The 26903-nt window shown below is 37.9% G+C and overlaps 2 protein-coding genes across 3 annotated transcripts; both read right to left on the bottom strand.

Annotated features, from left to right (window-relative positions):
* Positions 1-13056: 13056 nt before the first annotated feature.
* Positions 13057-17588, bottom strand: 5PTASE11 (inositol polyphosphate 5-phosphatase 11). Its single transcript, XM_088896584.1, has 8 exons — positions 17382-17588; positions 16991-17150; positions 16679-16809; positions 16455-16531; positions 16242-16373; positions 15195-15382; positions 13611-13748; positions 13057-13514 (listed from the first exon to the last, which is right to left on the bottom strand). The coding sequence occupies exons 1-8, from the start codon at positions 17420-17422 to the stop codon at positions 13338-13340; spliced, it is 1044 nt and encodes a 347-aa protein (XP_088752710.1). The 5' UTR covers positions 17423-17588; the 3' UTR covers positions 13057-13337.
* A 2032-nt stretch (positions 17589-19620) lies between these two features.
* On the bottom strand, positions 19621-26368 carry LOC104587390 (BTB/POZ domain-containing protein At3g50780-like). Of its 2 annotated transcripts, none has more exons than XM_088892595.1 (3): positions 26353-26368; positions 24859-25799; positions 19621-20887 (listed from the first exon to the last, which is right to left on the bottom strand). In XM_088892595.1, exons 2-3 carry the CDS (start codon positions 25489-25491, stop codon positions 19904-19906), a joined length of 1617 nt encoding a protein of 538 aa, XP_088748721.1. In that variant the 5' UTR covers positions 25492-25799; positions 26353-26368; the 3' UTR covers positions 19621-19903. The 2 variants fall into 2 exon arrangements, with proteins under 2 accessions (XP_088748721.1, XP_010243289.1); XM_010244987.3 differs by lacking the exon at positions 26353-26368 and adding an exon at positions 25905-26333.
* Positions 26369-26903: the final 535 nt, after the last annotated feature.

Raw genomic sequence — 26903 nt, 5'->3', positions numbered from 1 at the left:
TAACACATTTTATGACATTCTCTTATTATGGCACATCCTACTAATAATGCAGAAAAACTGATCAATATATAACAGGTTCCAGCAAAAGGTTTGCTGCATGCTCTTAACACTGGTCTTGGACCTAACTGGGTGACACTGAAAACTGTTGCTTTTTACATAATACTAAAAATACAATTAAATATCATGTTGAATATGTTCTGCTCAGTAAGTATTTTACTTGTCAGGTTCTATTTGATGAAATGGTTAGTGCAGTGACATTTTAGCTGATTTATTGGGTGGATGGTGAAACATTGTTGTTATCCATGTTATATATATTCCATCGGTTTTATATGGTTTTTAATTAACCTCATACACCAATCTCTCTAGTGTTGCTTCAAGTCTAAAACAATATTGAGAAAGCCGTGTCGCTATCTTCCACCCAATTTTCTGCTTGAATTTGACAAAAAGAAAGAAAAAATTAAAATTGTAAGTTTGTGACCTACCAATAGAAGTGATACATTAAATTAAATTCTCTAAATGTAGAAAAGGTGTCCTACTTGTCAAACTTGTTTTACAACGTTTCAGTACAACTGTAGAAATAGAATTGGATGCTTGGGTCTTCCTTGATTACATGGTTTTACTCAGATTTTATTTCAGGAAGAAAATAAATAATACTATTATTAACGCTATTTTTGTTTCGATGTACAAGGGACTAAAAAATATTTGCTTTGAAATAATTTAGAATCTGTTTACCTTTAACGTTTATGAATACGGAGCCTAATTGAGTAGAAGGTAGATTTTCCTTTTTTTTTTATTTTTTTTACGAAGAAAAAAGTAGTGACAATATGTGGTATTGGTATTGACCCATTCTTGACATGGTAGTTCTTTTTTATGCTGTTTGCTGAATGCCACACCACAGGAAAGAAGAAAGATTCACAGCCACCAGAGAGAGAGAGAGAGAAATATAACAATTTCTTAGGAATAGAACTTTGAACTTTCTTGTTCCTCCTTGGAATATCAGCAGTTGCATGCATAATTAGGTTTTTGAGGACCAGACAAGTTGGAGAGTGAGTGTAAGCTAAGTAGGATGGAATGGGATTGTGAAATAATCCAAATTCCAAACTGGTTGTTTGGGTTTGCTTGCAACAATCTATAAGTAACAAATTAACAATACTGACGAGAAGAAACAAACAACAAAACCAACCAAAACGTCCTTCACCGCCATTTCACTGCGCTTAAACGCTTTAATAACGGGGGTGGAATTACTTTTCCTTGGTTTCCTCAACCTCTCTATGTGCTCTCACAACAGCGAGTGGCCCAGTCGTAGGTGGCTGTGGTTCCCACTTCCCACTCCCCACCTATTTGTTGAGGAAAGTCATCCCCGAAGTATACTCATATACTGTATGTCCGGGTCCGGCCGTTCTACCAAATATATAGCAGCTGCTCCGCCTTCACTGCTTATTGCCGGCCGGAGACGGGAGATCTCCTACCCTCCCTTTTGAGTTTTGTCCGGGTTTCTCCTGGGGGGTTCCACTGGGTCAAAGAATGGCCCAAGATGAGAGAATGAACTCCATATATGTTAATTGAACTGAACGAGGTTTTCCGGTTGAAATTGAGAAATAGTTTAAAAATAATCAAGAGAACCAAAAAGGCTTTTAGTTTCGTAGAGGCATTTAATTGTGTCGTAGACGAAATGGAGTTATACATCCTCAATTTCATTTACCATCGGTTAAATTTAAATCAACTTTGTAACGAATTGAATATTCTTCATTATTGATTTAATATGTATCTATTATATTTTGTAACATTTATTTTATGAATGCAGAGAGGTGTAATTTAAAACAAATATCAGGCAGATAAAGTGAAGGATGAGAAGATTAAGAAGAGTGACAAGAGTTGTTAAATGAGTACAGGTTCAGAACCTTTTTTTTTTTTTTTTTGTTTTTTGTTTTGGGGGGATGGGGTAATCAAGGATTCAAGGCTCAAAACTCTACTGAGGAAGAATTAGGTTGTTGAGTTAAAGAGTTTAAATACTATGCAAATTAACTTATTATGAAAAGTTGAAAACATGCAGGCAGTACTTATTAATAGAGCGATAAACATCGTGACACAGTAAAGAAGAAAAAGTGGGTAATTTGGCTCTATGATATGGGAATGAAAGCACTGAATCTGTTACTTACCGACATAGAGAAAACTTCTTTTGTTGGTGGGAACTGGGAAGGAAGGCGCTTACCAGTTACGCAGTTGGTTAGCAATCATTCGCCAAAGTGACTAGGTTTCCAGAGCAAATCTGCAACACTTTCATGGAAGACTGGGTCTGGGTCGGACTCGGACACGCTGATATCAAAATGACAAAATGGTCATCATTGGCAAAATCTTGATTGATGGGACTGAAGTACTAGGAGGAGATGCTTTATGTAATCAAAAGACTCAAAATATACTATATACTAGCAGAAGAAAATTTTTACTCTTTTCTCCATAAAGTTGGAGCGTTTCCAGTGGAGATGATAGAAGAACCCCTTTAATTATTACTCAAGTATTTTATGGCCTATGTCCTTCCTATGAATTCCAATTCCAATCTGCTGATTGTTAAACAAAACATACACCTACCTCATTAATTGTAGCTTTGTCTCTTCTAATTTCATATACGTTGCTTAACCCGAGTCCGGATTCAGTGATCCTTCCGTTTACGGGGCGCGTGAACCCTCGCACTATTCGGGGATTGTTATTTCTTATTCCGTTAATGTTGTCAGCCCGGTTCAACCGGTTAGATAAAAACAAAATCCGAGCCCTATCTTTTCCCCCTCATTCGTTTGAACTCTCTTTCCGCTGTTTCATTTTCACCAGAGCCCTAGCTCAGGAGCAAGAGGGTGGAGTGCAGCGATTTCAACGCCTGATGGCTTGGAGTCAACCGGCGGTAAACATCCATTCTCCTCATTTTCCTTCCAAACCTGTTATTCCTCTCCAATATAATATTCTTCCTTTCTACAAACTACTGATGGCGATTTCTCTATTTCATTGAGCTCTAACGGCATGGAATCAACCAGAGACAAGTGTAAACCAGCAGTTGGGTTGGAGCGTTTATCGCCGGCTATCCGACATCACAAGCTTTGACCCTATTGCATCCTTGTTTGGATCAATTTACGTGATGAACAACCCGCGCACAGCCACACCCAATATAAATTCAACCCTCATGGGGCGTGCTCAGGGGCTCTACGCCATGTCTTCACAACAGAACAAGTACTTCAGCCTTCTGATGACTCTCATCTATGTATTTGTCAGCTGACCAATCTTGAAATGAAGTAAGAGAGATGCCAATCATCGGAGGCACGGGAGTTTTCCGGATTGCATGCGGGTATTGCTTGGCAAAGACACACTCCACGGCAGTATTTGATGCAGTAATTAGATATAATGCGACCCTGATACATTAATTAATGGAGTTGTTATTTTTGTATTCACATTTTATTTGGATCGTCCGGCCTTCTATGAGATTTTCTATTGTGAATAAATAAAGAGTTTACTTTAATTACCCATGGAGTAATTTAGATGGTTTCTCTCTCTCTCTGAATCGGGAAACAATAATATAGTTTCGATTTCCAACTGTGTGTTAAGTTGTTCTTGCAATTCAAGTTCAAAGTTCCAACATACAGATTGCACTGGGATAGGAGTGGAAGTCTTGTGAGTTGTGAAGATGCCAGAATCAAATAACCCACATCTTGGGAAGAACAAGGTCCGATTTATGGGTCTTCACGTTGTCGTAGATTGATCAAAAGCTTGACATGTTCGGTCTATCTATCAAAACAAGTATTCCTATCCAATAATAGCTTCTTCTCTCAATTTTTTTTATCAAACGTTTTATCTTGGTGTTAAGGAAATACAGTTGAGACAAAAGTTATTAGATTTTCAATGTTAGAACTTATAACAATTAAGACTGACAGGTACAACCGGTTTACACTTGTTGCTGATTGATTTCACACGGTCGGAGCTCAGTGAAACAGAGAAATTTCCGCTAATGGTGGTCTGTACTCTGTAGAAAAGAAGAATATCATAGTAGGGAGGAATAACAGGTTTGAAAGGAAAATGAGGAGGGTGGATGCTTACCGCAGGTTGATTCTTTTCTACAGTGGTGGTCTGTATAAAAGAAGAATATCGCCGCTGGTGGCCTCTTGCTCTTGAGCTAGGGCTCGGGTGAAAATAAAACTAGGGAAAGAGAATTCAAACGAATGAGGGGGAAAGAAAGGGGCTCGGGTTTAATTTTTTCCTAACCGGTTGAACCGGACTGACAACCTTAACAGACTCATTACATTGATGCAATAGCAATCCCCGAATAGGGGCTAGGGCGACGTGCACGCCTCCTATCGGAGGGATTCACACGCCCGTGAACCGAAGGGTTCACTGAATCCGGACTCGTCTAACTAAGATCCGACCCAAAATGACTTCTCCTATTATGATATATATTTCAAACTCATAGACTGACCATGTGTCAAATTCAGACCAGCAGGGTACTTTCTAGCTAGCTAGACTGTTCGTGTGTTCAATGCCCTAGCTAGCTAGTACTAGATCTCCATTAGTTTTCAACTTCGCCTTGCAATATTGGTAATTAATATATAACATACAACCACTGAAATTTGATCCATGGAGAAAGCTTGAGTGGTTTACCAATTCATCTCAAGCCGGCCAGTTCAGCTGGATTGGGCTAGATGTGGTTGATTCTTTTTCCTTCTTTTTTGGTAATAATCAAGCTGATTCTCGGCTGGGTTTTAATTTCTTAATGTGAGAGGACTAATTTCTTGCAGCCATTGAAGGGGTTTAAAGAGGCAAGGAGATACAAATTAGAAAGCTAATTATTGAAGGAGATTCTGAAGTGGTGGTGAACTGGTTAAAAAAAAGAATTCAAAGATATGGAAGTACAGCAATGAAAAACGAAAATAAAGTGACTGGTTAAGGATATTGAAATTCAGTATAAATGGGTTAAGAGAATTGCAAACTTACTGGGAGATGGTTTAGCCAAGCAAGGGGGTTAATAGAAACCCTTTATTTTGGGCTTTATTGTAATTGTATTTGCTGCCCATAGACTGTTTTAATTCTTCTTAAATTTAATGAATACATTTCACAGTTACTGATAAATAAAAAAGAATGTGGGAGGACTAATACAATGTGTTGTGTAAGTTAGCAACTAACCAAATCTAAGAAAAAAAAAGTTGGAAGAAGAAAGTTTTATGTTGTGAAGGATAATATGATCATATTGGAGTATTATAGTTAATTTGTAAGACAACAACAAGTGCGCATATTGCTTTCGAAGGTTGTACTTGTAAGTAGTAACGTGATTAAAGCTGCAAGACGCCAATGCAGTTTCGTGAAACCACACCCCTCTATTTGCTGCAACTTTTTCTAGTCCACTGATTTTAAAGATCAGTGGAATATTGGAGCGAGGAGGAGGAGAAATTAATTAATCTACTAAACAACGAGTTTATGCAACTGTTAGCTGCAGAACCCCCTACAACCCCACCTCTCTCTCTCTCTCTCTCTCTGTCTGTCTGTCTGAAGCTCTGAATTGCAATATTATTAAAAAAAAAACTCGCTTAGTAGAGAAAAAGAGATATGTACTTTTCTGTAGTTAGAATTTAGAAATGCTCTTAACAAAGTTTGATCTCATTTGTTTATGCGACACTAGAGACTTCAGTGTACAGAAAGGGTGGGGCCAATGAAAGGACAGGGTACAAGATAAAGTTGGACATACATGTCTTTTAATGCATACCACCTTGTCTCCATGGCCAACAAATGGACGACGCGAGTTGCATATATTGAGACTCTTTTATTCGCCAGCACCCCTCCACTTTTTACTCAAGTCTAGAATTAGTTAATTCAATAAAAGGGGAACTAATGGGTCGGTTATTGGTTTATATTTGAACAAACTAATTTCAATTTAAACATATATAATTGCTTAAATTAGTTGATGAAGTCACTAAGACTTGTGAATTGCTTCTTTTGGGTCGATTCCCAAGTTGGATAGTAAAAATTAAGAACAAGGAATACTTTTATCAACCAATCAAATTAATATCCCTAGCTTGTATGAAGATCTGAAAAATCAAATAGAAAATTACCAAGGCTTACTCCCTAAATACCGAAACCACCAATAACTATTTCAAAATTAATGATCCGCTACAATAAGTATTTCAAAATCCTTAGTCAATAACGGTGATTGAGTGATTTTCCAAGGTGATCCACATAAATCTCATCTCCCTATTCTCTACAACTTGAGTGTTCATTATGACTCTGGATTCCCTGTTCACAAGAACTCTGTTCATGCCTACCTACAAAATACTCGTTCATTACACAGTTTAGTCTGCCGAACTGGGTTATCAATCATATTAAAATTGGCAGTTTGGTCTCATCTGGATTTAGAAACGGTCTTATTCGGTTTAGGATAATTTCAATTTTTGGTTTACAGTTTTGATTCAGTTTTCTAATTTAGAAATTACACCAAATTGTAAAGCAATATACTTTTATAAAATACGAGAGGAGGCCTGTGCGATGCACGAGCAAATGTTAAAAAGATGCTCATGTTACATTCAGTTTTTAAACTGAATTGGTTGTGGCCTTGTCGAATTAATGTTATGCTATTACTAGATACCAATCTCCTTTAGAACCCTTTTTAATCTTATATAATAATGCAATGGTGTTGCATGTGAGGTATATAATAATGTTTTGGTATTATTTAATCTAGTCTTACTAATCCGATTTTTTTTAGATTCTGCCCATCTTTAGACTCTTGTCAAAGCATACCAAATCTTCATAAAACATAATCATCATCCAATCCTTGTCCCAACTATACTCCTCACAATCCTACCTAGCTTATTAGTAGTTATATACAAATTATGAAATACAAACAAACTCTGAGGGAAAAAGTGTGATCAAAATAATTTTTTTAAATAGATCTTATTTTTTTAAGGAAAATATTGAAAACTGATGATGGCAGATTTGGCCCTCCACTGACATCATGACACGTGGCATCTTGGAACAAATAAGTGACACCCCAGAACCACCGAGGTGATAACTTTCCTTAGCCAAAATGATAGACTCCCAACTGGTGACCTAGGAACTTGCCTCCGTCGCTGACTTGACGACCTGCCTTTGCCGCCGACCTGGTGACTTGCCTCCGCCGCCGTCCTGGCGACCTGCCTCCACCGCTGACCTGGCGACCTGCCTCCTCCACCAACCTGGTGGAAACCTAACTGGCGACCTCGTCCACAACTTAGGGTGGCTAGAAGCACCTCGTCCAGGGATAACCTATGGTACCTCGTCAGTATCGGCCGAAGAGACCTTCACATGAGGAATAACCTACCTCGAGGGCTTGCCGACCTGATTGAGGTCCAGGTGGCAACTTGCGAGATGTGCTCGCCGACAAATTCTACATGCATCCCATCACTTCTGGATCTCTCGGAAGTCAACTCTCACACCGAATGTTTTGGAGGAAACCAAGTAAGGTGTAAATAATGGCCTAGGTGCATGACTACCTCCGAGGACTTTTCAGCAATTAGGCACGTCTTCCCGGAGATCCCGAATGCATTGCGTGATGCCCACACCAAACAATGCCTATATAAAGGTCTTACCTCCAACTTCAAAAGGGACATGCACAATTTAGTTCTCACAGCTCTCTAGCTCTCTTACAAAATCTCCACATTCGCTGACTTAAGCATTGGAGCGCCCACCCCGAGTAAGGCAACCCGAGCACTCTAACACTATTTCTTTGTAGGTCAAATCAGAGCAACCTCTCCAGGTCGTCACCGTTCAGGCAAGCATTAGAGTCACATCTCCAGCTCGTCACCATTCGGTTAAGCATCAAAACCACCTATGCAGCTTGTCACCATACAACCAAGCATCAGAGTCACCTCTCCAACTCATCACCGTTTAGTTAGGCATCTGAGTCACCTCTCCAGCTTGTCACCATTCAGTTAGGCATCAAAGTCACCTCTCCAGCTTATCACCATTCAGTTAGGCATTAGAACCACCTCTCCAGCTCGTCACCATTCAGTTAGGCATCAAAGTCACCTCTCCAGCTTATCACCATTCAGTTAGGCATTAGAGCCACCTCTCCAGCTCGTCACCATTCAGCTAGGCGTCCAAGCCACCTTCCAAGTAGGAACCATTCAGCTAGGCGTCCAAGGCACATTCCAGGTAGGGATTATTCAGCTAGGCATCTGAGCCACTAGCTAGCCGGGAGCTGTCAAAATGCCCATCATCAAAAACAATAGTTACAGATATAAATAATCAAAATATAGGGAAGAATTTATAATTATAGTTTCTAGACAAACTCCTCTTTGACAATGTTTGCACATGAACTTTATTAGTTAAATAGATCCGGTGAAATAATTTTCCCCTAGAAAACACCCTTTTTTTCTCCACTTAAGGTGAGAATGCTACCATGAACCCTTGAACACACTTAACCCAATTCGGATCACGTAGGCATTATATTGTAAGCACGTTCAATGATGATCTAATACGATATTCAGACCAACTGAATAAATATTTACAAAATTGGTTTTCAAAGACCCATCTTAGTACGTATAGGGGGATGGTGATGCATAAGGAAGCTAATAAGTCCTATGAAAATTGGGACTGCTATAAAACACGTAAGAAGCAGTGGTGACACCACCGACCCAACTTAGTAAATATTTACCAAGATAGAATCATTGCGGAATTTCTATCTGTATTCATAATTACCAAGTTAGTGTTACAACGGGATTTTCGAATTTGTATTCAATTAGGACTTTTTTTAAAAGATTTAGTAGGATTATAATAAGGAGTGTTTTATTAGATTAAGAAACTTCTTTGTATGAGGCATAAGGGTGTAAAGAAGTCTATATCAAGAGTAGATAGGGGAGTTTTTTGTTGATTTTCTCTTAAGTATTCAATGAAGAGTTGTTCTTCTTGTTTATTTTGGCTTTGGTCCTCTTCAAAGCTTCTCTGAATGTGATTTATTTTTCGAACTACACCATTTGGTATTAGAGCACAAGTTTGATCATTCTTTGGATTATAGCTCTTAAGAAGAAACTAGTGGCTCACACCGTGGACCAAAAACTCAACAACAAAACACAAAAAGATGTGGTGGAGTTGAGAAGACAAGTCAATGCACTTGCTCAAGAGTTGAGATCGCTATATTCTCATTCCAAAATAGGGAACAACGGCTCCAATGCAAGTGCCTCCACTTGTTCCTTTTCATCACCAAGGCAAGCATTTAGGTCGGCTGCAATTGCGGGTGGGGACCGGAAACAATGGAAAATGGGTTTCAATATTGAGATCCCAAAATTTTATAAAGGTTTCTCTACTCAACAAGCAACCAAAGTGGTTGTAGTTATGAGTAGTGAATAGAAGCAATGGGAAACTGATCTCAAGTTTGAGTTCTCTAAGTTTAGCTCTAAATAAATTCATGGAATGGAGTTCCATGGGGGAGTTATCAAGTTTAGAGTTTAAAGGTAAAATCAAATCTTATGACTTTATTGATTGCTTTGATATTGTTGATGATTGCAACGAAAATGTGTGGCCATTCTCCTCAACAATATCTATTGAAGAGAAACTTGTTGATTAGAACAAACCTCAAATCTTTGATGAAAAGCCAATTGCTGAGGAATCTTCCATCATTCATAGTGAATTTCAAAATGATGGGGACAATATTGATCATCTTGGGGGTTATGATCACATTGTTTTCATGCATGTCTATGAAGATCCTGATTGACAAACAATTTTGCAATGTTAAGAATAGTTATTAAAAAAAAAAAATACATCTTATGTGAAGTGCAAGGTATATATTTCAAAATATAAGATATATGGTGAAAATATTTCAATTTGTATTGGAGGTTTACATCACCAATTATCTATTAGAGGGTTAGAAACGAAGAAACATAGCAAAAGTGCAACGATATATTCTAGCAGCCTCTCAAATGGTAGCATGAATCCGATGTCGGATTCTCTCCAACTCGGGGAGGATGATACAATATGGGATTCGGACAAATAGAATAAATATTTACAAAGTTGATTTCTAAAACCCATCTTAGTACATATAGGGGGAAGATGATGCAAAATGATGCTAATAAGTTTTATACAAGTTGGAACCACTACAAGACAAGTAAAAAGTAGGGATGACGCCACCGAACCAACTTAGTAAATATTTACCGAGATAGCATCATCACAGAATTTCTATCTTAGTTCGCGTTTATTAAGCTGGCGTCAATTTCTATCTTAATTTGTAATTACCAAGTTAGCGTTACAGTGAGATTTTTGAATTTGTATTAAATTAGAACTTTTTTTAAGAGATTTAGTAAGATTATAATAAGGAGTGTTTTATTAACTTAAGAAACTTCTTTGTAGGAGGCATAAGGGTGTAAAGAATTTTATATAAAGAGTAGATAGGGGAAATTTTTTGTTGATTTTCTCTTAAGTATTCAGTGAAAAGTTGTTCTTACTGTTTATTTTGGGTTTGATTCTTTTCTTTGAAGCTTCTCTGAACATGATTTATTTTCCAAACTACACCAAATGAGCACTTAGAAAATCACCTGGAATAAACCCATTTCTTGTTGCCCAAAAAAGAATGTAATTGAATTGGTTTTAAGTTGTTGAAAAGTTGAATCACTCCAATGTTTTATTGTGTATCAAAAAATCAATGGCCAATGCTTCAGTTTTAGGTGTTGAACCAAAGCTATAAAATGCAAGAAAAAACACAATAAATCTATTTCATTTCTAGTGGAAACCCAAACATGTTACCAAGGGATGAGTAGGATGCAATCTTCCCAAAGTGCTAGGAGGTTTATTGGGTAAATTAATGCTGCAGGAACAAGAATTTTGCCATCTGCAAAAATTTTGGTATTGAATTCTGTCATCTGTTGTAGAGGAAGAATTTACATTGAATGGCATACGCTCACGGGATCCCCAAAAAATTAACAGATGCTGAAGCCAGACCTATCCTAGTTGCACCCAGAGTGTCAGTCTTATCAAATGAATCAATGACAAGCAAAGGACAATCCTGAGTTCTCTTCTCAGATGCATCTCATAACGACCCAATGAAAACTACCAGCAGACAATCCTGGGTATCGGACTGGCTCTTGGGGTTCCACTTGATATTGCTTTTCTAGGGTTCTAGCATGTTTTTTGTGGACTGCACCGTTTCTGTAGTACGTACGTTGAGACTGCAACTAGCAAAGCTGCTTACTAGCAATCCTATTCCTATCCCTATAGAAGAAGATAGTGATGGTAAACATCGAGTTTAATCACCTCTTGAAAACTTCAATCCTAGCTAGCTACATTCATGGCGGGACCCGTGAAACGACACTAAAAGACAAAGTGGAACATGTCTTTTCTTGGGTCCCATCTTATCTGTGTTGAGCGAATAAACCCAAGAATAGCTATTTTACTAGCGAGTTATAATAACTGGGGCCGACTGATAACGGCTGAACTGGGTGACTGAATAATTTTTTACTTGCACCTAAAGACAAAGAATTATTAAGTCATTCAGTTTAACTTCAGCTATTATCAAACAATACGCCCTTAATCTAATCTAGTACAGAGCAAAAGGAAATCAAGAGATTGGCAATGCTACATTACCAATGCTTTCAGAAACTATGGCAATATAAAGGCAGGCTCTCCCACAACAGAGGGAAGGGAGTTACATTAATTTGAACGAGGAAAGCCCAACTGTTTAATTTACTCTTTATGTGTTCCATGGAACGACCTTGGTATCTCATCAGCGACATCCAGTGGTGACCCCAGAGATTTTCTTCCCTCCTTTGCATGGCAACATTTTATCTCAATTAAATAATATATAATGAGCTCCATGGAATGGACCATATATATGGTTTCTCAAACAATGGAGCGTACGTAATTAATTCTCTCTAGTTCATCTACTGGATTTGTCGGAGGGCATATGATCACTCGGGTATCAATATTTGTGACCGACGACCATTAATAAAATTCTTCAACAAAGATCGATCCAGTGCTTAAAACATGACTTTGGTCCTAAGTCTCCATTTATTGGTTACGTACGTAGGAATTGCAGAGAAGAGAAATGATTCTTTCTAATCTTAGCTTCATGATATGAGTGTTTCCTGAAAATGGATGGCCATGCCTTTTGATTCAGATCTTCATGACATCTGCATGTGTCTCAACCATCTAAGTATATATACTTTCCAAATTACACCAAAATACCAGCAACCAATTCAAAAAATAAAAAATAAAAACTCTAATGGTCTACTCTCATTAATTGTAGGTGTTCACATGGCATAACTGTAAAGCCTCTGATCGCTTAGAAAAATCATTTATTGAATATTGCCACTTTGAAAGTTGGCCTTTCGATTGAGGACAACCTTCAATGGATAGAAAGCGCATGTGTCGTTCTCTTCCTACAGCTATGCAGCTCAGGAACTGCTTAAATGGATCCCAGCAGGCAGCAGCGCTGAGGGAAATCCTTTGGTAGTCAGTTTAAAGCAGCAGTCTTTTATCTCTGTATAAACTTCATCTGGTTGTGTAGTCAATTGCACTTGCCTGTACGGTTGTTAGAGGAGATCCAGTGATTTTTTTTTTTTAATTTTTTTTGGTAAAAGAGCTCCAGTGATAGATGTGAACGAAAGCCTTCAAAATTAACTTTATTCTTTGCAATGGCCATGCATCCTTGGAAGTTGGAAAAGCAATATTTCAGATATCCATTGGTAAAATAGATGCAAGCTTTGATCATGAAGGTCGCTGCTTCCCTGGTTCTAAGATTGTCTCCTCTTGTCTTAAAAGTTGTCCATTTGATTTTCCTACTTGTCCGTTGCCATTTCTCCTCTCATTTTACCACCCTACCAGCCACCAAGTCCAGGTGGTTTAAAATTTTAATTAAATCTCAGTATTGGTTTGATAATGGTGATGGTTAATTAGTTGTCATAATCTCCATTAACTGTTATTTATCGTACCATTCAAGAATTACACACTGAACTCAACCTCTCAGACTCTTCTTAATCCCAACTTCTCAAGAAATTGTATAATTCTGATAATGTTCTGTCATTTTGTTCTCAAATAGAATACCAAATAAATTCTGATAATAAATTAAGGAACTAATTCAATGATATAAGGAACTTTACATGGGTAACGAAGCCTTTCTTTTTTGGTGTACATTTGATAATCATCAGATGAGCAAATTACAGGGGGGGAACACAAATAGACTATTTACAATAAAAACAAAAGTTCAATAACCAAGGGTCAGCTCGATTGGACAGAGCATCAAGGAAAATTTGTTGCCCTTGCTTCCTGTGGTACAATGGATCATATATGGAGAGAGAGAGAGAGAGAAGACATATTCATCTCTTCGTCAGCAGTTAGAGAACCGGTTAGCTAGGGGTAGATTGTTCTAGTTTTTGAACCTTTAAACAGAGATGAGCTTTCACTGGTTTATGATCTGAACTATGGATGTTGTCCATTGACTCATAAGAGTGTAAAGATGCATCAACGTTTCCAAACTCCTCTATCTTGAACAAGATCCTATCAGTCCAAGAAGGTACTCGTACCTGAGAAAAAAGAAAACTTACAATAACTCAAAAGGGAATTTACATTAAAAAAAAGTGAAGAGTATATAAGAATCTTGAAGAACATGATATTGATACCTTGTAACTTGTATCATAGTTGTTAGTTCCGATATTATATTTATAAGTTGGCTTGAATGCCAGGGTCCCCTCGCTGTATCCATTGAATATTTGTCCCCTTTCAGCCTCTTGTAGCAGTTGATCTTTGCTAGTAAGCATCTGTATTTGTTACAGAAAAATGCAACAATAGTCTCATCAATTAATTTTCAATATAAAATCAATGTTTGTAAAATTAGTAACCGAGATTAATGTAGAGCACATTACAAATGGTTGCACTGATGTAGAAACTATCCTGTATTTATGTATTTATGTACAGATTTTGTGACATGAGGTCTCCGCCGCCTATGAGTAGGTAGGATAACTTTTGTACAGAAGAAAAGAGATAACATAAACACAGTTTCAACTGTTCATATCTGCTCAAAACTAAAATGTTTTAACAAGATTTAATTTTTTTCTCTATTGTTGTTATTGGATTTAAACTTGAATGGTTTCAAATGAATCTAACTGTTATCTTTCACCATTTTACTATAATGGCTGCATGGAATACATATTTTTTTATTTTCTTGTTGGAATAAATGTCTACGGCAGAGTTTTTATTTATCAGGATGGAGGTTTGCAATGGTTGCATCCTCCAAAATAGCAGTAACAACACAAGCATGAGATTAAGTAAACCAGGATTGATTTAGAGACATTGTTTCTGCTTCTCTTGCTAGAGGATGAGTTACACGAGTAGTAATTTTGGAGAGTATTTTGCATCCTCCAAAATAGCAGTAACAACACAAGCATGAGATTAAGTTTTGGAGGTTTCTGCTGTCACCTGAACCGGCCGGTGACATAGGTTCAACTACTGTGACTTGGGGGTTGAATCCTAATTGACAAGTATAGTACATGATATCTTTCTATTATGGAGTATATGTTAATTGAAATTCTTTGAGATATCCAGACAATATGTCTTATGGGTTATTAAAAGCCATAGGTTATATCTCATAGACCTTTCAATTACTTCTCAAAAGGAGGCTTTTCTGGGTCAATCAGAACAGCCAAACCTCTATGCAATATGAAGTGTGATTATTACCAAGTGGGTTTGTCTAAGAATCATTAATGGTGGTAGATTTTAGATTTTTCATTGTATTTTTTTTCCTATTGGATTCTGTAAAAGTTATATGAAAGATGATATGTAACACAAGTTACAAGTGCATTATTTTCCTCTGATATGTAAAGCCATATTGAGGGATGAGTTTTGGGAGAACAGAAGAGAATGGGTTCCTGATAAGTCTTCATTGTTGTTTAACTCAATCTGTATCCATAAGATGCTCTTTCTGGACCTAAACTGAACACAAAGTGAGAGGGTTTTGGTGTCCCAAATGGAGGTCTAAATTTTCCCGCCAAGTACACCGGCAATAGCATTTAGGTTGGCTACAAGAAAGAGGAGGAATAACTAAAGCGTCCTTTTACCAATACTCAATACAAATTTGTCATAACATATCAGAATGTGTCTATATGGTAAATATTATCTGCCGTTAGTTTGGACTTCGTATTTAAAACTAGAAAAAGATGCCAATTGATCCATTAACAATAAAGCAAAAGTATGGCATATGAACTTACACCATGAAGATTCTTTTTTATCAATCTTTTTGCTGGAAGCATGTCAATCCCATGTATTCTGTAGTTGAGATCCCCCAGCCACACTGTAATGTGAGATGGTCTTGCATAAGGATTCTGATTCTTGGAGAAGAGGGAGTGTGATATGTGCCTGAACTGAGAATTCCTCACCTCCACATTATGTGCATGAGCTGCATACACATACAATACATGGTGTCACTGCAACAAAAATGCTACTTAAAAGGAAAATTTTCCATACAATTGAAGACTCTGGTGCTTAATGCATGGCATCACTTCTCAGTGTTCCTACATGTTAGAGGGATTGAATCCTAGCTCAAAAATCACAATCACCAAAAGAAAAGGGGGGTACTGATGGTCTATGTCAATAATTAAGTGCATTGATTGAGTGTTTAGGATGCACTGATGAAGACAGGAGAGGAATCAACAGTCCTCTGGCTGTAGTGTGTTGATTGGACTGTTAGCATGGTCTGTAGGATATACAGAGCAATAAGGGTTACAATATGGGCCAGACCAAAGGCAAGCTCAATCTCAGCACTTCCTAATCATGGTTTTGGGCTGGCTCCATTGCAACATTACAATATATAAACATTGCAGAGTTTACAGCAGTGGCACTTCCTACTCCTAGCATTTGGGCTTATATTGGACAAACAAGCACATGCAGGTGGAAATGGTGAAAGAGAATTTTGCCAAAAAAAATGTATGGGCCGGACACACAAGGTGGAGATGGTGAAAGAGAATTCACATATGGGGCCATTAATGAAGAAAGCTAGGTAGTTTCTGGTAGTTTGATTCATTTGAAGCAGACCCAGTTCAGGGCAGATATATACCAGCAACTTTGTAAAACATCCGTTGGACTGGCTTGGGACTTTGTCGCCATCATTGGTCGAGCACAAATTGGGCCAAGTGCCAAAATTTTGCCGGCCGTCGCTATTGACGGCCCTATTAAGTAAGCCATAATTCATTAAATATGTTCTAATTTGTTCAAACAACAACAGAACTCAATGAAGGGAAATACAAATTAAAGCAGACCTGAAAGATGGCAGGATATGAAAACCATGCGGATTCCTTTGTAGCTCAAACTGACTGCTACTGCCCCCTTCTTTCGCCTGATCAATCCTCCAAATCCCCCAAGAGCATGCTTATCAACCTTTATGCCTACATCTTGAAACAAAAACAAAAGAAACAAATGTAAGTCTCAAGATTTGGATCAAAATGGACGGAGATTGTGGAAACGCAACTCACCATTGATGAAGTGCTCGGAATTCTTAGGCCCAAACACAAATAGTTGCAGAGATTGCATAATGGCTTTTCCTAGAATACTTTATGGTTTCATGAGATAATAACAATTAACAACAGTTGGTAACAGTAGGGACAAGAACCAAACAATATTATATATAGCCTAATCAACCTGACGAAGTTGAGAGAGATCTGCGAGGAAACAAGTATATAAAGGTGGTCTGGTATACCTGTGTGTTTCAGCCAAAGTTTCTTGCAGTAATTGAGCAACATTGCATCGTGGTACTTCTTGCAGGCCAACCACAAGAAGATCAAACTTCCTGTTATCACCCACGAGCTCTGCTAAATCCTCGTCGGAGACCTTCGTCACACAAGAACATCAAAATAAGCACCACCAATTCTCACTAGCTAAGAGCAGATAGTACTACTGTCTTATCTTCTTTAAGAAAATTAAGAGAAAAAAAAAGGAAAAGTGATGAAATAAAAACTAGCCGAAATAATTCTTGCTTATTCGTCTCTGAAGACATGAAATCTATTTGCACCTTCCCGTTCATGTTCCAAGTCACTATGCTCATGCAAAGAACTGAATTACCCGAGAAGTCGCAAAGCTGCTCTACCCCAACTGTCTTTATTCCTCCATGCATTGCAACTTGGGTGGTGTCCATGGCCTCGTCTACTCTTTCCTTCACCACGGAACGTCCTCTGCACAGTCAAAAGAACCTTCATACTATCACCTCCATGATTCTACTACTAATTATAGAAGCAACATAATTACTGGTTGATGCGGTTGGTCAGTGCATTCTGCATTTTAATTAAGTTTTCAACAACTGATTATTTGTATTAATAAAATAACTAGAGATGGAAGAGGATTAAATAAACAAACAAAACCCATTTAAAAATTAGAAAAAGAAAGAAGAAATTGATTAAAAATACCTTCTACCACCATCACCAACAACAGTGCTCATGTTTCCCATTTTGCTATCGATCTTATTATTGTTTATCTTGTTTACGATATCAGCAGCTCCTTTATCTGTCTAAACGGAAACCGACTAATGTCAGGGGAAGACTAGACCAATCTCTTTAAGCTTACAAGGAAACCAAAGCAGACTTGAGAATGATTTAAATTAACGTGTATCTTTTGACGGGTGTCACCAATGGCTGCGCTTTGAAATCTTTTTGGTTGCCCTCATCTCCCTCCTTTGGGTGTTACGTGTAGGGTTAAAACCGTGGCCAACAGCGCTCTGACGTGCTACCCTTTTGAACAGTCGTCAAACTTCCACGTGTCAACTGCTACAAAGCCGGCGACTGTAACCATGCAAGAGTCAAAATGCCACGTCAGGAGTGGGGAAACTTGTGCATTTTGGCGGTGAAGCAACCCCAAGGAAAAGTCAACCCACAAAAGAGGCCTATTTCTAATTTCTGTTAGTGTTAGGTTTGAACATTGACACGGGACAAAGGATTTTGGATCGATGTTGAAAATTACCACCTCATCCATAACCATTAACTTCGCCATCGACTCCATGGATGGATGACTTGCTTTACGAGGCTTGATGAATATGAGTGAGATAGAAAGAGAAAGAGGTGCATTGTCTTAGATACAAGTAGTTCGCTCAAATATGCAATTACTAGAATTTGTTAACTTTTAATTTTGATTTGAGTCGGGCTTTAGAAGTTGAGTGAAAATCTTATTTATCCCAGTACAGCTCGTTTGTCTCAGAAACACTTTCGGATGAAATCCGATCCACTGATACTTTCATGTAGTTTAGGTAGGTGTAGGTCGATCGTAGGCAGATTATCTTGCGTGGTTTGATTCGATACTGACGTACTGTCTAAGAGTATGGAGGAGAAGACAGATATCGCAAGCCTCCCCGGATCATCGATCCCACCAGCGTTTTCTCATAACTTGTTCACATCAAATTGTTCATGGCAACTCGCCAGGTCAATCCTCAATTTCATGTTCTCAAGGCAAAGCAGACTCCATCGTCTCTGTCTTGATTTCATTCACACTTCATGTTTACACAAGAAGAAAGAAGAGGTTTCGGGCCGGCTTGTGATTGTAAAGGAAGATTTCTAAGAGTTCTTAATCAAGTGTCATAATCTCTAACAAAAAATTTCTTGATAAGGCCTCCTTTTCAGTGGGGACCCAATTGATGTTTCACTTCCAACAATGTGATATGTCTGTCCCGCCTTCCTTACATTACATCAATCCTTTGTCATTTTATTTATTTATTTATTTATTTTGAACAATCTTAATATGCCCGATTCAGAAGTGTGCATCAGAAAAAGGCAGGCACCACATATTAAAGACGAACTTTTCTTTTGGTTTTTAATAATCAACCAAAAAGAGGTTTCTTGGACCAAGGAGAAGAAGGAACCACTCCACATAAATGCTCCAGAACCAGTAGGTTGCTACAATAGTCACCATCTAAGACAAGAAACCTCAATAGAAAATCGAAATTAAAAAACCCACCAAGCTTTCTAAAATGCTTAATTTGCAGATGGTTGGAATTTATTTTATTTAGTCTGTCTTTGTTAACTATTTTACTCTATCCTTTCACGCTGAGTAGGCCAAGGCTGGATTCTGGAATTATTGTATACATATTTGAATGAAACCCATGTGTTAAAAAAAAAAAAAAAAAATTGCAGTAGCATGCCTAGAATGGGAGATGTTGACCAGTAACTGCAAAACATTTGGCAGATTCTACAACGGGGACCAACTTGACCTGGGACACGCTACATTATTAGCACCCAGCATCATCATCATCATCATCATCGGAAAGAAACGCAAGGCTGACAACTTCCCATTAATGGATGAGATATTTGCAGTTTGCTCGTGAACATTGAGCTGTATCAAAAGAGAGAAAAGACCAACCATGTGCAATTGAGCAGTGCACCATGGACCATTTTGGTTTTATGGTGCAAATCTGAAGAAACGGCGAGATTCCTAAGGCAAGAGATTTTTTTCAATTTTCAGTCATGCAGGGAGAGCCCTGTTGGTAGCCCAGGCTGTCCAAGTTCGACAGTCAAAATTTTCATGGAAAAGAAACCAGAAACCAATCAATCTTACAGGATTACATGTTTCATTGTGATAAAGGTGTTTTCTTCACACACTGTTTTGTCGGCGTATAAAATAGTAGATACCCTGATGCCTGTTTGGAAAGCTCATACAACATTTACTCAAGAAAAAAATAACATTTTATATATAAGCAATTCCAATGAAGAATTCACAGATCAATTTCACGAAAGACACACGTTGAAGATGCATACATGGCTACAGTTAGCACCAATCCACAAGAAATTACACAAGAAGGAAGCACCCACCCAATATTAGTCCTAGAAGAAGTTCCTGAAGAAGCAACCAACCCAGAATTAGATCTTTGTCCTTTACTTTCACACTGTAAGACAATCTCTTGGAAATTTACATACGTCAGTGCCCCCATGACCACCACAGATTTTTATGATAAAACGTCCGTATTTGATGCCACTGAGTTTTCTGACTGAACAAGGTCTCCTTGCGTTTCTGTGAATGGCTTGATGAAAGTCCGCCTCCACCAGACCTCAAAGGCCCTCTGAAGATTGGGGCAACTATCCCCTGCTTTGAGGAAACTTCCCAACCATGAAAGTAAGATACTCTGCTGGTCTTCTAGTGGCAGTGTCAGTATTGTCCGCCCCATTCCTTCCTCCACCACTTTCCTATCAAATGACCTGCAACCATGCTGTAACCAGCTGTAGTCATCAATCAATGGCTGTAACCATGTCTGTAGCAACAGCAGTCTAGTATCCTTAGATGGAAGGATCTCCCCTCTTCCAATTCCAACAAATAACCTTGCCGTGATGCAGCTAATAAGGTGGCGAGACACTGTTGGCAGCCTTGAATGCAAGGTTGCCAATTCTTGCTGGCTGGCCCATATCAATGCAAATTCATCGGCCGCTTGCCTATCAGCTAATATTTCAAGCAACCATAGAAGATTATCAGCCTCTAGAGCTATCTGCTTCACAACAGAACCTTTCCCATCCATGGATTTATCAGTAAATCCTGGATCTGCAGCTTGCCTAAAAAGAAGCAACAAAGAATCTAAGCAGTTTCGGCATGAATTATATATATTTACGTTGCAAATGTCAGCTATACCACCACTATTAACAGGAAGCTTGTTATTCTCCCTGAGGAGCCTTAATACTAAGGATTTCATCTCACGCCGACCTCTCTCCTCATTGCTTTTGAGAACAAGTTCCATTATGTGTGCTAGTGTATCATTAGGGGGGTTGGAGATATCAGAAGACACCCTTTTCAATACTGGGGTGACTTTGATACCATCACTGCAGAGTCGTAAGACTGATGAGACCACCTTTTCCTCTTCTTCTTCTCCAATCCAAGGAACAGCTTCCAAGTATTCCAAACATGACTTTACGCACATGTGGAAACCAAGGAATTCTGCAACCTGCAAAATTTATTCATGAATGGTAATCTAATGGCAAGTTTGTTAACATTTCCGATGCCTCATAAGCATCCAATTTTAGCAGTGTAGAAAAGAAACGTTGTCTGATTATACAAAAGCAAAATAAAGAAAGCTCTCCTTGGTTATTACCTACAAAGGACTAAAGAACTGGCTCATTGTGACTTCTCTCATTAATAATCCTTAAGATTGGTTAAGAGATTAGGCAATAAGCACTCAGGAAATTTCTGCAGTGCATGTGTAATCATCCATCAAAAATATTTCACTCAATCAGGGGAGGGATGCAAGACAGGTTGCCTGATTTGAAGAAATTCAATTATATTGGGCTTGGACCCATTGGCATTTTGACAAATGTCCAACCTAACCTGAACCAGGTTGCACCCGAACATTCTTAACAAGTGAGTGGATCAAGGTACAACATCATCATCATCCATGCCTTGTCCCAACCATATGCAGTTGGCTACATGAATCCTGTTTCACCACTCCGTTCTATTTAAAACCATATTCACTGTTAAACTGTTAGTGCTTAAATCATTTCTTACTACTACTTCTACCCATGTCCTTTTCGGGTACAGCTTATAAAGTTTAAAACTATAATACCTAGATAACTGTGCATTCCTGGAGTACTGGAATCCGATAAAATGCATACTATATCACACTGGATACTACATGCACACTTTCTAGACTCTAGAGTAGAGTTTATAGCATTAATACTTCTAAAATATGTCAAATGGTATATATTAACACATTACATAAAAATCAGTATGAGTTAGCAGTTTAATTAACTCTGTCAAGATATAGATATTAAGAAATGATACTTGCTTCAAATACTAGCAAGGTTTTTAAAACGGACTGGACAAGGAACCATTCTGGGGTCCGGTTCCAGGGTCGAACAGTCCGAACGGATGGCCTGCTCTGACAAAAAAATAAAAATAAAATAAAAGACAAAAAAAGGCCAAAAACCGTTTTCCAAGTCGACGGTTCGACCACCCGGGTTGGCAGTTTGCTGACCAAATCAACGGTTTTTGGCCAAAAAACGGTTTTGGGGTGAAACGGAACCAGTCACCTGACCGGTTCCCAGTTTTTCCAGTCCGACCGTCCGGTCCAGTTTTGAAAACACTGAATACTAGATATAAAATCCTGATATAATCATACTAATTGGGAACACATACCCATATCAGAATAGAGGATTCTAGAAAATGGAGATTCATATCTTGTTTCCTGTATCTGTAACCTGTCAATTTCCATATCTGGCCATCATAGGTTTAAAATTCTCAGGGGTGACCATTCAATCTTTCACAGAACTCTTGGGAGAGGTCAATTATTTTGCTCAGTTCTTGTTCATCCAAACTTGTAACATGATTCCATAACTAAATATCCCAACTTCTAGGAAAGAGCATCATCCCTCAGTATAATAAAAAAAGAACACAAAGCAAGCCCAGATGCAGAAGTGCAGAAAGGTACAGTAGCAAATGTCAGGGTGATACTGATGAGGCACTAATTACCATGATCCGGCATGTTATACAATGCATTCCGCAGGTTAACTTACCATGATCTTTTTTTTTTTCATATTTATAATCCATGCACACTTTGCACTTATAGATTTTAATTTATGTAGGTTTACTTGGTTGTTATTTTGTTAAAAATATAAATATCAAATAGATGGGTTGAACACAATAGCCCTCCATGACCTTGCACCCCATTCTAAAAGCATAAACAACTATAAAATGAAGAAGCATATCCAGGAAATGAATTTACAAACTAAAACCATCTTGTTATTAGCACAATGCTTTAGCCCAATTCCTTTGTCATCTCAGGTATTTCTCAAATTACCCTTTAGACAAAAAATATAATTATGCTTCCATTAAGAGTAACTCCTAGTTTTGTTGCTCTTCAAGCCTTGGGCAACAAGAGGGTCCACCATGTTGGGTACACTTTGCAACTGTACTGTATCCTGGTTGACATTACTTGATCTCCAGACAAAGTTCATTCGCCTTAACTAAGAAATTTTATAGGTAATTCTAATAAGTGGATCCTGTATTCTTAACTGGACAAAGTAACAGGGCTTCCAGAAAATTGTTCTGAAGTAATAATAGTGCAACTCTGCACAGTGCATGTAAGCAGGCACACGTGTGAGTATATGAGTTATGCAACTTTTGGGTGGGAAAGTTATGCCAAGTGTCATAATGATAAAAAATATTTTAATCGGAACTCACGAAAGAGCTTCACCATGACCTAAGACTCCAAAGGAACTAAAAATTATGAATGTTATCTTAATCAGAATTCTGTTAAACTTCTATTGCATTCTCTATATAAATTTATAAACTTCTACAAATACATAATCATTTTTTCTTTCTTTTCATGTTTTTAATTCCGATCATCTATAAGCATGTATGGTTACTCCATTAAGACTTCAATGCCCACAACCTGTTATGCCTAGAGACCTAGAGTTTGCCTCATCAAGCCCAACAGCCTTGATTACAAATTTATCCTTCAGAGGGATAGTTAGAAAGCTACATAATATTACCTGTATGCTATGTATGCATAAAAAGATAATTGAGGGATAGAAAGATAATTTATATTTCCATCAGGAGGGGGGGACTTTTATGGTAAAGCAGCTTCGTTTACATTCCAAATTAGCCTTGACTTTGCTTTTTAATCACTGATTAAATTCTATATCGTTGGCAGTATTCATCATTCCCCAAATAACAAAATAACATGTGTCTGATCCTTTTACTAATTCATAAGTTAATACTTCCAGGAAGGTAAAAAGCTGCTGCAGTTCTCTTAAAATGATAAGAATATTTAAGGTCCTCTAAGCATGCTTCAAAAATTTTAGTTTGGATTGATAATTCTACAGAATCATCAAATATATGATATTATGCTTCATGGGTCCCCCAGCATCATCTATCAGTCCAGAAACACCACTAAATGGTCCTGGCTCCATTTCCGTTAACCTTGATCCACTCACCATTCACTCAGGGGCTCATAGTTGTGTATAGGAAACTCATCTCTTCAAAATTCAAAAGAAAAAAAAAAAAAAAAAAACTATAACTTTCCTCACCCCAATGCATACACATGTGCACAGGTGGTATTGCTGGTTAGTTTTGGAAACTTCATAGAAAGTTCGAATTGAACTATAACTTTCTTCCCCCATCCTCAACCCAATGCATACACATGTGCAGGTGGTATTGTTGGTTAGCTTTGGAAACTTCTTAGAAAGACTTGTTAGAAAAACAACCAATTTTACCTTTTCAGGCTTGAGTTTCCAGTGTAGATTTGATCAATTTAGAGAATTGATGCTTCTAATCATCTAATACACTTTTACCATATAGGAAAGAAAAATATTTCAAATTTAATAGATGTATAGATATGCACTAGCACTGTTGAGATGATGTATGATTAGAAATGAAGCCAAAGAGGGTGAAAAGATAATCATAGTTGTTCCAGTAACAGACCCATACATGTACTTCCAGAAGATATATCACATGAAATGTTGAATTTCTCTTGCAAAATCCTAATCTAACAGCTTCATACATGTTGAATTTATCTTCCAATAACTAATCTTTTTTTCTTTTATCCTTTTTGCTGATCATTAATACACAGATTTCTTCAGTATAAGAATGATAAAATGTCCTATATAAAAAGGAGTTAATAGAAGTATACTACTACAAGCAGATGCCCTTCAAGGATTTTATTAGTTTTTGTTTCCATTAAAAGATCCAGTGCACTCATTTTAACAGAACAGAAGCACTTAAAATTTCAAAAGTGAATAGTGGTGGTAACAGGTCAATCAACAATAACTTTTCCAAAATTATGGTATTTCACTTGAACTCAAAAAACAGAAGAAAGATTAAATGAACTTTGGTTATGGAAAGGAAGATAATAGCATGAAAGCTCAAATTTTTATGCAAAGATAGAAAGAGGATTCACTGAAAGGTTTGTTTGTAGAATACCTTGAGAATACGGAGTACTCGTGAAACGCTTTGCTTGATTAACCTCTGTTTCATTTCTTTGCAGTACATCAACCCCACAGTCTCCACATAGATCTCCACATCTTCACAGTCACCAAGTTCAAGGCAGGTCAAAGGAGACTCTTGTTGAGACAACTTCTCAGCAAAGAAACTGCTATTTTCCACAAGCACATTCTTGTGAACACTCATTTTCACAGAAAATCCCTGCTTCCCAGATAAAACCACCTTCAAATCACTGGTTGCAGGTTCACCAAACTCAACTGCTACCTTCCGTTGCAAATTCTCGGTATTGGGTTTTGGCACTCTCTCAATAACCACAGGTGGACTAGCAACAGCAGTATCGGAGCTTACAGTTCTTTGATCATCAGAAACTGTTTTTGATCTTGATGGAGTAGCCGATTTTCTCTCGGTAAGAGGCGTTTGTTTCTTCTGAACAGAGGTTTTGGGTGGTTGAGGGGAGGGTTTGGGTTTGTTTTGAGGATTTTGTGCTTTGAGGGTCTTCTGGAACACGACGGGAGAAGGGCAGCACCAAAAACCTTCTGGTGTTACGGCAATGGGGACGTTCCTAATCTTGGCATGACCTTGTTCAACTCTTGCAACTCTAAATTCGGCCATATTCAACAAGTGTTTATGACAGCGTAGACGACAAACAACATTAAGAATGAAATCAAGGATATCGAACCCAAAATTACTCGACTTCCCTTGTAACCATCACTTAGTTTCCTCACTATGTGTAATTTGTAAATATCAAGATTCAGAGCTCACAAGCAATGTCGTCTCCTCTCTAATCCCCAATTGGGTGCCTCACAAAATGGCAGAAACCTACAGAAACTTTAAAAGAGACCAAGTCTAAACTGGGTTGCCATTAAAAGCATAAAAGATATCAAAACCAGAAGACCCAAATCCAAAATGCACTAATATCTCTGCAACAAGAAAGCGAAGATGAAAATTATGAACTTTGCCGAAAGATAAAACAGTGCAGTTTCAAAAATTAAAAAAAAAAAAAAATCTAAAAAGTTCTACGAAACCTTTCACCCACTGTCTAAGACTGCAACTTGGACATTCAAAAAACGGTAGAGAAGGCATTCAAATTCAGAAACAACTTATTTCCTCTCTTCCCCATAATCGACTTTAATAGGGTATCTCACAAAATCTCAGGAAAAGAGAATGACAGAGAGAAGGAACCGAGACGCAGATATGTAGAACCAGTTAACTATGAAATGGGTCTTCTAAATACCCGAACCAAGGATCTGGAAACCCATAGCAACAACAGCTTAAGAAATTCCATCCATTATATTCTCCACGAGTGTCTCTAATGATTGAATCGAGCTCCGATGTCAAGCATCAAGGAAACCAAGAATGGAGATTTTACAGAGATACATTGATGAGTGCTGTTTTATTTTTTATTTTTAATTCTTGTAAAAAGCAAAATGGAGAAAAAGTAAAGGCGGGTTGTGGGGGTGGTTTTAACTTTACCAGCTTGGAATGTTTCTGCTTTATTGGGGCGAGTCTTCAAAAAAGTCCCTCGCTCCGCACAAAATTCTCCTCTCACTCATCTATCCAGTATCCACGCCCTCTCTGTCTCTCTCAGATTCCTCATTTTTCGGTTTTTCGCTATTTACAGTTTAGTTTGTTTTTTCCACCTCCCTTCCCAGCTTCAGAAGCTTCCTGTTTCATCCGTGATGCCGTGATTGGCGTCCAAGTCCAACCGAGAATAAAGTAGTTTTAGGCCGTAAGATTGGAATCTTACAGTTTACTAATGCAAGCAGAAATATACACGATTCAAATGACAAAAATACCCTCAATCTTTACCAAATTAGGTTTGAAGTTAAAAAGATGGTGGTTGGGACTTGGGATGTTCATATCATATCTTAAGAATTCAGATGTTTTTGTTTTTGGGCACATACTACAGCCCACAGGGATAACTTTGGCTGTTGGGGGCCAACCGACCAACAGCATATGCTGTTACGGTGTTACTTGTTAGAGAGCGTTTTTGGGTTTTGGTCAAAAAGAAATAAGGGCAATTA

The sequence above is a fragment of the Nelumbo nucifera genome, chromosome 1, assembly GCF_055504915.1.
Source record: "Nelumbo nucifera cultivar China Antique chromosome 1, China Antique-T2T, whole genome shotgun sequence".
NCBI classification, from domain to species: domain Eukaryota; kingdom Viridiplantae; phylum Streptophyta; class Magnoliopsida; order Proteales; family Nelumbonaceae; genus Nelumbo; species Nelumbo nucifera.
This window is presented reverse-complemented; position numbering and strand designations above follow the sequence as displayed.

What these genes read in the sequence shown, in the direction of transcription:
- LOC104587390 (XM_088892595.1), bottom strand. Translation starts at nt 25,491, where the DNA reads ATGGCCGAATTTAGAGTTGCAAGAGTTGAACAAGGTCATGCCAAGATT. An exon ending in GAGTACTCCGTATTCTCAAG is followed by an intron (nt 20,888 to 24,858) that starts GTATTCTACAAA and finishes TAAATTTTGCAG; the next exon opens with GTTGCAGAATTCCTTGGTTT.
- 5PTASE11 (XM_088896584.1), bottom strand. Translation starts at nt 17,422, where the DNA reads ATGGGAAACATGAGCACTGTTGTTGGTGATGGTGGTAGAAG. An exon ending in ACTTTGGCTGAAACACACAG is followed by an intron (nt 16,532 to 16,678) that starts GTATACCAGACC and finishes GAAACCATAAAG; the next exon opens with TATTCTAGGAAAAGCCATTA. An exon ending in CATATCCTGCCATCTTTCAG is followed by an intron (nt 15,383 to 16,241) that starts GTCTGCTTTAAT and finishes ATGTGTATGCAG; the next exon opens with CTCATGCACATAATGTGGAG.